Source organism: Perca fluviatilis, chromosome 12 (genome assembly GCF_010015445.1).
Source record: "Perca fluviatilis chromosome 12, GENO_Pfluv_1.0, whole genome shotgun sequence".
In the NCBI taxonomy this organism is placed as follows: Eukaryota; Metazoa; Chordata; class Actinopteri; order Perciformes; family Percidae; genus Perca; species Perca fluviatilis.
In genome coordinates this window covers 5,972,853-5,989,616 of record NC_053123.1, presented here as the reverse complement: position 1 = coordinate 5,989,616, position 16,764 = coordinate 5,972,853, and the positions used below count along the sequence as shown (strand labels likewise).

Sequence of the window (16,764 nt, the reverse complement as noted above, 5' to 3'; positions counted from 1 at the left end):
TACAGTCAGGCAGTAATATGAGAGCAGATAGGACCCTGTCAGCGCCATCACAGTGTTTACCCACAGTTTTTTTCAGGGTCCTGCGGTCCATACTGTTATCTTCCAAGGGTTATTTTGACTTTCAGTAGTCACTTAGAAACACTAGAAAGCGTTAGAATGGTCATATATTTTACCTATAGGTTGCTGTTTGCATACTTTGCTTTGCCTGGAATCTTACTTGGGGATTTGGCTTTCCGATGCCCAAGTTGTACGGCGGAGAGCCTAGCTGCGTGTCCCGAAGTCACAGCAACATGCACAGAAATAGTGAGGGAGCCGGGCTGCGGCTGCTGTCCACTGTGTGCCCGGTTGGAGGGGGAGCTCTGCGGGGTCTATACGCCGAGGTGCTCCAGTGGCCTGATGTGCTATCCAAGCACAGAGTTTGAATTACCTTTGCAACAGCTCATTCAGGGTTTGGGACGATGTGGACAAAAAGTGGATTTGGAAGTCACAACAAGTCTGGTCCACCAGGCTACAAATGGTGAGTTCTTTCAAGATAAAGTGTTGAAAGGGGAAAGTTAAAAGCTGGACTTTTTAAAAACATTTTACGTCAAAAGGACAATGTGTAATGCAAAAGGGGTCACTCAGTGAAGAACCCACAGAGAATTTTGACTCTACAGCTCTTGTTAGCTCTACTGAGCATTTTAGCCTCTTTCAGCTTATTGGGCCTCATTCACCAACCGTTCTTACGAAGAAATGTGTTCTTAAACCCTTCTTACATACTTTTTACGAAGATTCTGGCATTCACTAATGTTTTCTTAACTTGGATTTGTTCTTAGCTAAGAACAAAATCTACGAACACTGAAAAGCACTCTTGCGCAGTGATGACAATTTGCTCCAAATGATTGGTTACTGCATTTTATTTAATTCTACAGTCGTTTAGTATTGTACTGTAATGTATTTCTGATCATTTGTTGAAAAAAAAAATCATATTATGCAAAAAACACTAACACTGCAATTTACATTAGCAATTAAACTGATTAAATCCTGCGTTATTTGGTGATTGATCGCTATTTATTTGGCCAAAATGCAGTGGTAGAATGTAACAAAGTACAAATTCTTTGTAACTGTACTTAAGTACATTTTTCACGTATCTGTCTTTACTTGAGTAGACTCAATAGTGCATAGCCTACTTTTGACTTTTACTTTGTTACATTTTGCAGCAATTATCTATACTTTCTACTCCACTATATTTCTACAATGTTCCGTTACATTTTCTGATCAGTTTCCCCTTGCCAAAACGTCTTCCTGACCATCACACGTTTGTCTCACCAGTGAAGTTTTGTTGCCGTAGATATACACTCACCTTAAGGATTATTAGGAACACCTGTAAGATTTCTCGTTAATGCAATTATCTAATCAACCAATCACATGGTTGCTGTTTCAATGCATTTAGGGGTGTGGTCCTAGTCTAGACAATCTCCTGAACTCCAAACTGAATGTCAGAATGGGAAAGAAAGGTGATCTAAGCAACTTTGAGCGTGGTCTGGTTGTTGGTGCCAGACGGGCTGGTCTGAGTATTTCCCAATCTGCTCAGTTACTGGGATTTTCATGCACAACCATTTCTAGGGTTTACAAAGAATGGTCTGAAAAAGGAAAAACATTCAGTATGCTGCAGTCCTAGGGGGCGAAAATGCCTTGTTGATGCTAAAGGTCAGAGGAGAATGGGCCGACTGATTCCAGCTGATAGATCAACTTTGACTCGTTACAACCAAGGTATGGAGCAAAGCATTTGGGAAGCCACAACACGCACAACCATGAGGCGGATGGGCTACACCAGCAGAAGACCCCACCGGGTACCACTCATCTCCACTAAAAATAGGAAAATGAGGCTACAATTTGCATGTGCTCAGCAAAATTGGACCGTTAAAGACTGGAAAAATGTTGCCTGGTCTGAGGAGTCTTGATTTCTGTTGAGACACTCGGATGGTAAAGTCAGAATTTGGCGTAAACAGAATGAGAACATGGATCCGTCATGCCTTGTTACCACTGGGCCGGCTGCTGGTGGTGGTGTAATGGTGTGGGGAATGTTTTCTTGGCACACTTTAGGCCCCTTAGTACCAATTGGGCATTGTTTAAATGCCACAGCCTACCTGAGCATTGTTTCTGACCATGTCCATCCCTTTATGACCACCATGTACCCATCCTCTGATGGCTACTTCCAGCAGGATAATGCACCATGTCACAAAGCTCGAATCATTTCAAATTGGTTTCTTGAACATGACAATGAGTTCACTGTACTAAAATGGCCCCCACAGTCACCAGATCTCAACCCAATAGAACATCTTTGGGATGTGGTGGAAAGGGAGCTTCGTGCCCTGGATGTGTATCCCACAAATCTCCATCAACTGCAAGATGCTTTCCTCTCAGTATGGGCCAACATTTCTAAAGAATGCTTCTAGCACCTTGTGGAATCAATGCCACGAAGAATTAAGGCAGATCTGAAGGCGAAAGGGGGTCAAACACGGCATTAGTGGTAGACCTGTTCGAGTTGTGATTCACTCGGATCTTTAACCCGAGTCTTTAAATTGACTCACGAATCACGAGTCTCTAGCATCATTAACCCGGTTCAGTTGAGTCCTACTACAATTCAATCTAACATGATAACAGCGGCACACACAAACCTCTTGCAACATTAGCTTCTACTATTCCTAGCCATCTTAGCTGCAAAAAGCGTTATAACTTACAATTTCGTAGTTAACAGCAACTCCACAAGTCAACTCAAGCGCCTGAGTGAGCAGAGAGACAGTCCCGACCCGCAAACTCAGAGCCGGAAGCTCGCAGACCGTGGGATTCACTCGAGAACTCACGAGCCCTCGATGACTCGTGAGTTGTTGGTGATTCATGAGTTGTTGATGACTCGTGAGTTCTCGCGGGAGTCAGTAAATCCCGCGAATCAACTGAATCAGCCGGCTACGTTGTCATGAGTGGATCTGATTCAGATGAGCGAGCAGCGAGCGGGTGCAGCTTCTCCTCGAGCTCAGGGTAATGCAAATCAACAACAAAAGCCATTCTTTCACTTCTGAAATAACATACAATGTTCTGCACGTAGCCTAGCTAGGCCTACTGTAGGTTTGGTGTATAAATGTAGTATGCTAAATGCAATTAGGTCGAGCAGACAGTCCGAAACATTACAAGCTCGACTCAGCTCGGCTCGCAGACAACTCATGAGTTGTCGACAACTCACGAGCCCTCGATGACTCGTGAGTTGTTGGTGATTCATGAGTTGTTGATGACTCGTGAGTTCTCGCGGGAGTCAGTAAATCCCGCGAATCAACTGAATCAGCCGGCTATCTTGTCATGAGTGGATCTGATTCAGATGAGCGAGCAGCGAGCGAGTGCTGCTTCTCCTCGAGCTCATGGTAATGCAAATCAACAACAAAAGCCATTCTTTCACTTCTGAAATAACATACAATGTTCTGCACGTAGCCTAGCTAGGCCTACTGTAGGTTTGGTGTATAAATGTAGTATATTAAAATGCAATTAGGTCGAGCAGACAGTCCGAAACATTATAAGCTCGCCTCGCCGACAACTCATTTTTTTTTTTACTTCACAAAACTTTATTATTCAAATACAGATGCACATACACATTTAAAACATTAAATGCATACAGTGCATACATGAAAAAGGGGCGCATGGAATTTACATTAAAGAGATTTTAAGTCATTGTAAATGTTCAGAGTCCAGATGGCTTTCTTATTTGTCAGTCCTATTAAAGTTAAGAAATATAATTCCATGTCATTTTTAAATGAATATTCGGTTTTCTTTCAGACCATTTATATTTATGGATATTTTTTTCAAATAAAATAAATGAAAACATGGCATTTTATCCAAATCAAAAGCTTGCCTTGGATGTAGCATACAATACTGACTCAAGTGATTCAAGTGACTCGCACAACCCGGATCAGTTTAGTGAGTGACTCAGAATAACCTGAATCCTAAAAAGTAGGGATGCACCGAATATTCGGCCACCGAAAACTTTCGGCCGAAAATGGCCCAAAAGGGCATTTTCGGTTTTCGGCCGAAATACCTTTATCACCGAAACAATACGGCCGAAAATGTTGTGATGACGCAAACAGAAAACGCGACCTGCACGTGTGTCAGTACCCGATCCGTTCCACCTGCAAAGCGTCTCCTAAGCAACGAGGTTGAGACGGACCACGGAGTGAAAACAATGAAAAGTGCTCTTAGAGTCTGTCAGCACACGTTTCAGTGAGATCTGTTCGGATCCTCTGCACTTCATCGCGACTGTACTTGATCCGCGTTATAAAGACCATTACTTGGATGCGGAAATAAAGCAGGGCGCACGAGAAATGATCCAGGCCGCGATGGATGCGGAGAACCCGCGTGGAGACGGAGACGGAGCGCGCCCAGCGCAGGAGATCAGAGCGCAGAAAAAAAGACTCGTCTCGCTGCACCAGATGAGGGGCATGCACCCTCGTTGTCTGATATGTTCAGTGAAATCCTGCAAGAAAGTGCCTCAATTAATAATAATAATAATAATAATAATAATAATAATAATAATAATAATAATAATAGGTAAGCTATTCTGTTCTTAGGCTACTGTATACTGTATGTGACTATCAGATTGTAGCCATATTTCTGCTAGATATTTTTTTAATTAAACTTTAATATTAATTTATACAATTGCAATGCCTTGATTTTAGTAAAGTTAGTACACAGTCATAGCCATAAATGCAATGGTACTAATAATTGGCTTAATTTCTTTCGGTGTTTCGGTTTCGGTTTTCGGTCTTGGTTTCCTCTTTTTTCGGTTTTCGGTTTCGGCCAAGAATTTTCATTTCGGTGCATCACTACTAAAAAGGAATCGAGTTTGCCAGGCCTAATTAGTGGGGTGTTCCTAATAATCCTTTAGGTGAGTGTATATGGGGAACCGCCGATCCAAGCCGGCTCCAGTGCTCCAGAGCCCGGGCACAGCGCCGCTGACCCTCGGTAATACAGCCTCCGGTAAAAGTGAACTTTTTTTTTTTTATTATTCCAGTTTTTAAATCATAGTTGCCATCTATTTCTCTCCACAGCGTCGTTTACTCCTCCGCCAGGCTGCGTAAGATGCGTTCATATCTTATTTATTTGGCTGGACCTCTTCACATCTCCCCATTTGCGCTGCTTCACACACTTTATTTGCTTACTTGCATGGTTAAAGAAAATAAAACCGTCTTAAAATACATCCCTGAATAAAACCAACCGCATTCCGATTCTAACAACACATTTCCGTTTTATGCTGGTTAGGATAGGAACTTCTTTTTTAAAAGCCAGGCCTCGTTTGTGGTAGTGGACACCTTCTACTTTTACTAAAGTAAATATGTCTCTGGTTATTTGTACTTTTATTTAAGTACTGAGATTCAGTACTTCCTCCACCGCCGCTCCGACAATCTCTAATCTCCCAGGAGGTGCACAGGAAGTGTCATGTCCTTATATGGGAATTTGTGGGGCGTTATCTTATGCTAATTAGGAACAACTAGCACGCGCTTTCAGTTATGAAGACGTGGGATTCATCAATCCTAAGAACACAGGTGAGAACAATTCTGCTGTTTAAGAACACGTTATTAATCCGACGTAGACTTCTCTTAGAAACTTTCTTAAGAACATATTTAAAAGAAAACTTAGGAAGATATTGGTGAATGAGGCCGATTGTTTTAATTGTACAGCCGACAATAGGCCTGCACGATTCGGGGAAAAATATGAATCATGTTTTTTTTTTTAGCTTAGAATTGATATCACGATTCTCTGCCACAATTTTTTTTCTCACAAAGTGTAATGTTTATTGCACACCTGAACCATGACAAAACAAATTGGCAGTACCAAACAGATTTTCTTTTGGCATCTATAGCACATTGTGCATCACCGCAAGCCTGTAAACATAGGCTTCAATGAATAAAGAAAATAAAGTACATACTGGCCATTTAAGTACAGTAGGCTATCAAAAATAGTGACATATAACACATTGAACTAAATATGGCCCTGATACAGGCTCTATCTGAACTCATTGAACATGTCTTTACATAATTAAAACATGTCAATCAACATGCTGCAGCTTCAGTCTCTAGAGAAATGAGTTTGTCAATTGCCAATTTAAGTACAGTCTCAAAAACAGAATGATTTGTTAGCACACTCTTTAACTGCTTGCCTTTTTATAGAATTAACATTCTACTGGCCAAAAACAGAAGTTTAACGCACTGTGCTGAATATGGCCCTGAACATGGCTGTAAATAGGCTAATTGAAACATCTTTCCCACCTCTTGCCTTGTATGGCTTCATCATATTGCACTTTGTGGTGACGTTTGAGGTGCCTGTAAAGATTTGTGGGGTTACCTTGCGGTGCTGCAACGAGGGCAAACCTTGCTTTGCAAATCACACCAGATTGACCCTCGTCGTCTTGCTTGAATCCAAAATACTTCCACACCACCGATTGCGAGCCTTTTTTTGTTTTAGACGGAGTGGTTGGCTGATTCTCGTCTCTAGTACCTGGGTTTTCATCAATATCCATTTGGTTTATTTCCGAACCACTGCGCTCGCTCGACGAGTGAAACGTGACTAAAAGGCACTTTGTCATTGGCTGAGGGTGAAGCCCTGAACTTTGTGAGAGCTGTCCTACCAAAATAAAGGCTGAAAATGCCCCCAAAAAAGGGAAAAGGAAACGGCAGACTGACCGAGCGAGGAGTCAGACACAAGTAAACATGGAGCTGCCAAATATCTATTCCCAAGCTGTAGGGGGAGCTCTATAGAAAAACCTGCGCGCAAAAAGCAAGAAAACAGCGAAGGAATGGCCAAAACTGCATAGCGTCCCTTTAACAGAAAACTACATACAGACAATAAACTAAACATTTAAGATGTAGCACAAAGATAAAAATCTGATACAAGATTATCAGGTTCTGTAAGACCAAAAACAAGTTTATTGATTTATTGTGCTGTCTTGACTAGATGAGACATTGTTACTGCTTTGAGTAAGCTTGTAAGATGTTTCAATCCTTTGATGAAAGGATGAACACCAAAAGGCTACTCAACAAAACTAATCCTGTCGCTTTCTTGCTGACATTCTCCGAAATGTAGCCCTTGTTTCTGGTAAATGTTACTTTACTAGGGCCATTAATGTATGCATCATGTTACAGTGTTAGTCTATAACTTTAGGCTTAAAGTGATTGAGTACTACTGTATACGTGTAGAGTCTGTAATAACCTTTTGTTGTAGATTATAAGAGTGGTCCACTGCCAACTTGCATACTGTAATTTAATACAAAGCCTTCCAGTATTAATCAGGGAGTGTTTCATATCACGACTGAACCCCTGCCAAGCAGCCGGTCTTGACACTGTCTCTCCCTCCGCACTAAAGCACTGCGCTGATCAGCTGTCTAAGGTGTTCACAGACCTCTTTAACACCTCACTGGCACATACAAGCCTGCTTCAAGACCTTCACCATCCTCCCTGTCCCAAAAAAACAAGGATCACAGGACTGAATGAATACAGACCTGTCACCCTGACCTCTGTGGTTATGAAGTCTTTTGAGCGTCTTGTTCTGGCTCACCTCAAAACCCTCACCAACCCACTCTTGGACCACCTGCAGTTCGCCTACAGAGCCCACAGGTCAGTAGATGATGCAGGCAACATTCCATCCTCCGGGACTCCTCGGGATTCTATGCCAGGATCCTGTTTGTGGTTTTCAGCTCTGACTTTAACACCATCCTCCCGGCTCTGCTACAGGACAAGCTGACACAGCTGCATTTGCCCCGAAACATGTCTCCAACTCAAAGTCCATCAGCACTTGTTCTACTTAAGCCTGCGTTCTTTACCCTCTGCTCTTCTCCCTGTACACCAACAGCTGCAGCTCCAGTCATCAGTCACCTAAGCTCTGGAAGTTCGCAGACGACACCACCCTTATTGGACTCATCTCTGGTGGGGATGAGTCACAGGCGGGAGATTGTTGACAATTTGGTGTCGTCAGAACAACATGGAGCTAAACGTGGAGATGGTTGTGTACTCTAGAAAGAATGCAGCCCCACCCGCCCCCATCACCCTGGGTGACTCCTCAGTCAACAAACAAAACGATTATATTCGGGTTAAGGCAATACCCCCATTTCTCAAATGCCATGTAAACCCCTTACCCTGGTTAAAATCGGAGTTCACATAACCCGGTTAACAGAGGTAGAGATCTTCTTCAGTAACCGGAGTATCCCTTCTTGTATACACCTTAACCGGGCTATGATCGGTTTAAGCGTCTGCGCATGCTTCACCTGCCCCTCCCCACTCTGCTGGAGAGGTTTTTGAACCGGAAATAATCTGTCAGCGCTGCGAGTCGTTGTCGTTGCTATGACACCATACAACAAAACAGCGATGCCCGAATTAGCAGAAAATCGGCAGAAGGAGCCTGCGGTCCATCTGTTTTACTCCCCACCGAGGCAGCAGCGCACATCGGGAGATGGCTAACGTAAACCGATTGTCCATCTCCGGGGCTGTCAACGCTGTGTCTCGGCAAAAAAGTGGAGGGACCGAGCAGCTTGAGCAGCGGTCGCTGGTTAGTTGGCTAACAAAGTTAGCTTACATGTTAGATTAACACACATCCTGGACTATTATCCCTGACCATTGCGCATATTATATACTGTGAACTTTGGACATTCCAATCAATATTTTGCACACCCTGCACAAAACCGTACAGCCCTAAAACAGTTATTTTGAAAATATTAATAAAAAGTGTTTTTTTACATATTTTTAATGTAATATTTCTATTCTATATTTTTGTTCTTAACTGTTGCAGTACTTTGCTTTATTGTTTATTCCATTTTTATATGGTTATTGTATGCAACACACCAAGGCTAATTACATGCAAGGGAAAACTACTTTGGCAGTCAATCTCATTCTGATTCTCTGACTCTAATGTACTGCATGTGTGCCAGCATCACCAAGCCAGCTAGTTTTTACCTGTCGTCATCATACCCGGACATAATGTTAAAAGTTTAATGTCAGAAAAACCACATCTACATCAAAGTATTTGGTCACAATAACTCCCCAAAATAAATACCAGAAATTCTGCAGGGACGTAGAGCTTTGCTCTCCCACATGACAGTTATTGGGGACAAAGGGTCACTATTGATTCCTGAAAATGAATGTTGACATATGCAATGTGTTTGGCAGGCAGTGGCAGGCCCACATCTGTGAGCACAAACAAGCAGTATCCCTCCGATGAACCCATAACAAGTCTGTAACTCACATATCCTCAAAGCACTCCTGTTCTTTATCTTATTTTTGATAGGCTGTTGTTCACTTCAGGGAAGCAATTTAATACACATTTAAAATTTTAAAACTTACAAGCAAATTCTTAATTTGAGAAATTTAACCATCAGTATCGATTATTTTAGTAATCGAGTATTCTACCGATTATTCCATCGATTAATCGAGTAATCGGATAAGAAATACTTTAGTTTTATTGAAGATAATATACAATAGTTTGGTTTAATTTTTGGAAAAAGCTACATTTTTATTGCCTACATCGCTTACAATATCATCTCTCAAAAAACATTAAACATACATAAACATTACCTTAAAGCTGCAGTAGGTAAGATTGTGAAGAGCCAGGACTTTGCCAACAAATTTGAACATCGACAACTTCTCAGTCCCTCCTCCCTTTCTGCTGCAGCCCAAACCGTCTCCTAAGCCCCTCCCACACAACGGAGTTTGACAGAACTGCCGGCATGTCAGACAGACAACATTTTCAATAACTAAAACACTAACACAAAGTTAACTTTACTCACCAACAGTAAAACGATGCTAACTAGCAGGCTAGCGTTAGCCATTTCAGCATCATATCAGACCGACCACTGTGCTAACGTTACTATCATCCTCACCAACGTAGCTTTGTGAACTTTTGACTACTAATAACCAAGTGAAAGATAAATCACTCATGGTAATTATGTTACCTGTTGAGAGGAAATGTGGCTACATCTGCATCGTTCTTCAGATCTTTAAAATCCTGCAGCTCACGCCACCTCTGAAAAGCCACTCCATTATTCACAGAGTTTTGGAAAACTTTTCTGCAGCTCGTGCGCGGGGAGGGGGGAGGGGAGAACCCTATATGCGTGTGCCTGAGCAGTGATTGACAGGCAGATAGACCACCCCTGTGGCCCTGATTGGAGAAAATCGACCGGGAGCGGTGGAATTTTGCCAATGGCACTACAGGCTGTAGGAGGTGCCAGAGTTTTTTACATAATTCATGTAGTTCTACTGGAACATAGGGTCAGTTTCAGCAAATATGACAGAAAGTTAGTTTTATAAGACTTACCTACTGCATCTTTAAAGTGGCCATATTATGCTCATTTTCAGGTTCATAATTGTATTTTGAGGTTGTACCAGAATAGGTTTACATGGTTTAATTTTCAAAAAACACCATATTTTTGTTGTACTGCACATTGCTGCAGCTCCTCTTTTCACTCTGTGTGTTCAGGTCTCTGTTTTAGCTACAGAGTGAGGCATCTCACTTCTGTTCCATCTTTGTTGGGAGGCGCACATGCTCAGTAGCTAGGTAAGGATCTTGTCAGCTAGCTGTTTGTTTCTACAACTTCAGTTAGTACAAGGCAGCATTAGCCGGGAGTCTTCTTCTAAACAAGGGCACACTTCCAACTTTGCGTGGAAAAACTGCAGAACAGGGACATGTAAGTAGTTCTTTTGTAGATTATGGTGAACTAGTGTGTGTTGTAGCAGTGTTTTGCCATTCAGAACGAGCATGCTAGCTACGGTTAGCCAGCTCGTTTCGGCTAGTGACGTAGAAAGTAGGGCTGTGCAATTAATTCAATTTCAATTTCGATTTTGGCTCCCAACGATCACCAAAATAGTATAATCGAGAAAAAAACGATTATTTTGCCATGTTCTGTTTTGCAAGAACACTCTTATTTTGTCTTGTGTTCTGAATGACACGCACGCGCACATCCGCCCCTCCCGAAGCCAGTCAGGGAGGCAAGTCGTGTGCATATCATCTGCTGGAATTTAAAAACTCAGCGCGAGTAAAGATGGCAGCAGTGTTTGGTGAGCAAAAAAATGCAAAACCAACTCAGTTGTCTGGGAACAGCGAACGTTAGTTAACCCTGCGGTCCCTCTGCCTTTGTCCCCCCCGCCCCCCCGCTGTAGTATGCTGTCTATAGACGTTGTATTCACTTACTGTTTAAAACTTTTTCCAGCTTAGTGGGGGTGCATAGGCATACTGCTCAAAAACAACATGAAAAAACATAGTAATGTTCCCTCAGCATTTAGTTTTGTTGTTAAAATGAGCAGGGACGTTAAATCACCTAACGTAACTAACTAATAACGTAACTCTAAGGTACCGTCTATGTGCTGGATTTTTCCTAAGGTTAGCTAGCAAATAAGCCCACTGACGGCGACATTATTGTTGATATTTTGGCACAATGTTTAGCAATGACCGTAGTAGTGGTCATAGTGAGTGAACATGTGATGTGAGATGCACATTGTTATGTCTGTGGAACTGTTCATTAGCTGTGTAACGTTATGTGTGATATCTGTAAAGCTGAACCGACTCACAGTAGTAAAACAGATTTTATTCTGATCCAAAGACTCTTTCTGAGAGATAAAGGACACTAACAGATTATACCCTGGACACTATCCATTATATCCAAATGTTAATGAGTAATCGTTTTAAATATTCGTGATTTCAGTATTGACCAAAATAATCGTGATTATTATTTTTTCCATAATCGAGCAGCCCTAGTAGAAAGCCCTGCCGATTTTGAACAGCTCACCGAGAGACTGAAGGCAGGATACATTCAGAAACCCGTATCTCACTCAAAACAGCATGGATGTTTTTTTCCCCAAGTTTGTATGCGTGTGGAAGCAACAGAGACACAAAATAACATCCTAAATCCCAGAAAATGTGATTTATTTTTTCATAATATGGGCACTTTAAGTTGTGCAACTTAACATTCAGAACTACAAGTTTCAACCGGAGACTGATGTGTTTATAGGCTTATAAGTATATATTTTATGCTTAACCTATTTTCATTTAGATATTTGATTACAATGTCACACAGCTCTGTTACACTTATGCTAGTAAGTAGATCGTTGTTCCGTGAAGCGAAAGAGAGAGAAAATGGTGCTCAACAATCAGCTGTTTTTCCGAAGGGATAGTCAACAAGTCGGCTCTTTAGATCAGATCACTTCGCATCAGATCACTTCGCATTTTCTTGTGTTGGTTTTTGGTTAGGGGGGTTTGGTGTAGTTTCATCGTTCATTTTTTTAACCTTTATTTATCCAGGTAAGTCGATTGACTTGCAACGACGACCTGGAAGCTGCCCAGTACAACAACAGTCTGATCTGCTGGCCACTGAGCAGCTCCACTGGAGCAGTTGGGGTTAAGGGCCTTGCTCAAGGGCACCTCAGTGGTGGTAATGAGGGAGGGACAAAGCGCTGTTCTTTCACTTTATCCTGTCGGTCTGGGGATTGAACCGACGACCTCCCGGTCACAAGCTCGCTTCTCTAACCTTTAGGCCACCACTGCCTAAAGGTTAGGCAGGTTGGATTAAGTTAGACTCCATGTTTTCTGTTGACATGCTGAAGCATTGATGTTGTGCTATTATTGTGGTAAGCTAGTCTGATTTTGCAGTAGACCCACTGTACAGAGTTCTCGTTTTAATTACGTTTGAACTGATTGCAAACTTTGGACACTTTTTCTCCAGCCTGTCTCTTTGCTCTCTTTCTTCATTTTGTAATCTGCGCCGTCAGTTTCATGGCATGTGTCGCCAGCAGCGTCAGACCGGTGTGCGACCGTAATAATCATCCGTGCGGAAACACCGTGAGCGATACGTTTGTAACATTGATTAAACGAAACTTTGAGGCAAATCATTTTGCATCGAGGATTTTTAGTAATCAAATTATTTGAGTTACTCGAGGAATGGTTTCAGCCCTAGTAAATTCACAGGGATGTATTTGATAAGTTCTTGGGCTGAAACATGTTCAGGCAATTTTGTTTTTCTGCAGTTATTTTTAAGGTTTCGTGTAGAGAGGGTAGTAAAAACAAACCCAATTCCAGTCCCTGTAACTTTAGCTAAGTGTGATGGTCTTGTCAACGCTCTCTGCTGTACTTTAAAGGACATAAAGGAAAAGATGAAAATGAGCATCAGATCAGCCTGCGGTTTGCCTCTCAGTTCACTGTGTTATGCTTGGCTTCTCAAGCATGAGCAACTGCTGGCTATCAGGTGTCAACATCTGTCTCCTTTTTCCCCATTTAAAATGCACATTTTGGGGTCGTTTCCTGCAGTTGGTTGAAATTACGTTGTCACTCCTAAATAACTGATCATTTGAAAGAGAACAGAGGCTTGCATTTGAAGGCATTCCGTTGTGGTTATTTGGTGTGACCCAGAGTTCAAATGTGTTATTCTCACCTGCCTGAAGTAAACAACATGGCAGCCTGAGTAAACCGTCCAGAGTTTAAATCAACCACTCCAGCTTTGTCTGGTGTGAGCAAACATATGCTCTTCCAATTTTGACACTTTGCTCTTTGATGTACTGCCTCTGCTCCTCCTACTCCTGCACACTTGGCGGCAACAGAACCTTTGCAAATTTCCACATTGCAGAGGTGCCAGAAAACGCTAACGGATATGATTTTAAACCCATGGTTTGAATTATTTCACTCTGAAAAGCATGTAATATTACAAATGACACTATTAGTCCATTAACAAAGTAAACACATTAATGAAGAAAACAACGTCCACAGCAATGTATTTTTCATTTAATTTTATTTTAACTGTAAAGAAAAAGAGAGAATATGCCAGGAAGACAAGTGGGAAAAACTATTTTGACAATTACCATAGGCCTATGTTTACCCTATCTCAAGATCCAATCAATATCCAAATTATTAGCGTTTTAGATTTATAATCCCATAAAGAAGGATACTAATGGTTGTCTGGTTAACATAAAATTTTAACAGTGACTGTCCTTCCTTTGCCGTACCTGAAGTTGCTGCATTTTGGCTGCTGTCTGTAGATTCCTTCATGCACAACGCCATTCTTTCGGATGTTTCATACGCAAATGTTTTAACAGCGGTAGTGTTGTGTATTGTTTAGGGTTCTCGCCACCACGAGACAAATCGGCATTGCAAATTGAACACGTAGCTGGACTTGAATGGCCTTCTTTTGACTGAAAGTACTGCCAAACAACACTTTGTCTGTGCACGAGTTCCATTTTCACTTTCTCACAGCCTACTGCATTGAACGCTCCACCTACGTAAACACCTTCCCGTAATCAACGGCGGCGTCATTACATCGACCAGCGTAGCGCAAGCCAAGTGTAGGGTTCGGTTCGGTGGAAGACAATATTCGGCCGATTCCGAAACCGAATCCTGGATTCGGTGCATCCCTAATCTCTACATACCTCCCCATTACAAAATAAACTAATGTTACTAAACTATTATCCTATACCGTGATATTTAATATAAAATTCATAATAGACCTCTCTATGTACCGCTAAACAATTAGACCCCTAGCAAGCAAGCTAGTTTATTAGCCATCTGGCCAGCCTCTAAATTAGTAAAATGTAACAACTTAATGTTTTATTCACACGCTCTTGTCACATCGTGGGAAAGCACATTGCTATCGCCAGACGAGTGACAATTTAGTTTAGCTAATTTCCTGTAACCAGTGTATTATGAAGGCATGTTGGGTGGGTGAAATTAGCAAGCTAACGTTGGCTAACGAGCCATCAGTCGCTGTTCGGTCGCTCCCGCTGTATGAAGACTTCTTTGCCGAGAGAATGGCTGATAGCCCGGGAGAGGGACAGTCTGGTTAGCCATCTCCTGGTGTCCACTGTCTTCCCGGCAGGGAGTGAAACAGAGGGATTGTAGGCTCTGTTCGGTTCTGCCGCTGCTCGAGCAAACGCGGTTTGTTGTGGGTGTCATAGCAACGTTTTTATCAGGTTGCCCTTGTTGAATGACGAATAGATTACAACCACCCCCTGCGGATATGGCGAGTTATTTCTTCTCACGCAGGCGTAGATGGTACGTGGTACTTGTCTGTCGGCTGTAGTCTCTGTTGTGTGTTCCAATGCTAATTTATGACCAAGACAAGGGCGACATGAGGTGACGCCACAGTCGCCCTTCGTCGCCACTAGTTCCTGGCCGTCGGCTTGGTGCGTCAGGGCCTATACTTAAAAAGCTGAAATCCAATACTTCTATTAGATGGCATTATATTACAGTCGGACATCCACAGTCTAAAGCCGCTGTTGTACTTTATCCAAATGTGTGTCTCTCTGCACAAAGCCTACCTATATATCCAAAGTATATCTAGGAATTCAATACATATTGGAATAATCTGAATTTTACAATTTAGATCTAATGCCTATATTCAATACTGATGCAGGAATTATAATAATAATAATAATAATAATAATAATAATAATAATGATGATCTTTATTTAGCAGGTGCACAGACCTGCAATTAATAATTAATTCCATAACTTTAAGCCTAACTTGTTTTAACAATACAGATATTGAAAGAGGCAAGACTTTTCCAAACGTTGTCATTGCACATAATCTGTGGTTCTGGAGAACCGTCCAATATTGTCCTTGCCTTGTGATAGAGATGCTACATATGTCCTTTTCCTCAAGTCTAACTCACCGCTATCAGATAAAAGAAAGGCATGTGTGTATTCTTTGCTATCTAAATTACACAGACCACCAATCCACGTCTGACAACCCCCTTTCTCCAGCCAATAGGAAACCACTGGCCTGTACAATCTTCTTTTGCACATTCCTCGCACATCTCTCTGTCTGCTTCTGTCTCCTTTCTTTTCTTGTGTTGTCGGTAGAGTTTAGATTCTCTGCCCGACCCCAAACTTGACCCGATCCACGGGCCGGGTCGGGCCGATATTTCCCGCCACTATCCTCGGGCCGGGCCCTTGATCAAGCATTTGTGTTTTTTTAATCATTACTTTATTAGCCTAATTGGGTGGGGAGAAAGCTATGCCTCTCCAGCTTCTCCCGTAGCTCTGGGTATATGTTCTGCACTGACTTGAGTGTGAGGTAAACTGCTAAATCGTGTCTCCCCCATCTGTAGCACTGTCTTCGGTAATTGCGCAACCAGGCCAGATTGTTTCAGATATCTCCATATCTCCTTTAGCAGCAGATACGGTCTCTCCTATATCCGGCGCGTTGTCGGCCAGTGCGTCAGCATGCAGACCATGGCGAAGGACAGTATTAATTGGGTGATCGAGACAAAATGGTCTCCTAAATGGTTCCAGGGCTTTGATTATGTTGCTACCTTGATCTGTTACCCACACTGTTCGGCTGAGGGAGCCAGGGATGAGGTCCTTTCTTCATTCGGATCCATTTGCGATCCATTCTGAATAAACCAACAACGCAGTTTAGCCTACATGCTTCGTCCTTGTTGGTTGTGGTTACTTGTGGTTCCTAGAGTCTCTAAAAGTAGACTTGGGGCCAGAGCCTTCAGCTATCAGGCTCCGCTCCTGTGGAACCAGCTCCCAATTTGGGTTCAAGGGGCAGACACAGTCACCACATTTGAGAGTAAACTGAAAACCCTCCTCTTTGATAAAGCTTATAGTTAAGGAGTGAGGAGTGCAGCGTCCGCCTAACCGGCCCATCTGCTCCTCTTCGTAGTCAGTTTTATTTATCATATAATCAATAATATAGCGAGAGTAGAGGGAGGCAGGCCAGTACAGCCCGATCTGGTTGGGGAGAGTTCTAGCCCCACCAAGCACCTCT

General features: G+C 42.4%; 1 protein-coding gene across 1 annotated transcript in view; it reads left to right on the top strand.

Annotated features, from left to right (window-relative positions):
* Positions 1-71: 71 nt before the first annotated feature.
* Positions 72-16,764, top strand: part of LOC120569855 (insulin-like growth factor-binding protein 2-B) — a 39,098-nt gene continuing 22,405 nt past the window's right edge. Inside the window, exon 1 of the mRNA XM_039817995.1 lies at positions 72-517. Within this exon, the coding sequence (XP_039673929.1) occupies positions 157-517 (361 nt within the window). The 5' untranslated portion in view covers positions 72-156. The remainder of the gene's footprint in view (positions 518-16,764) is intronic.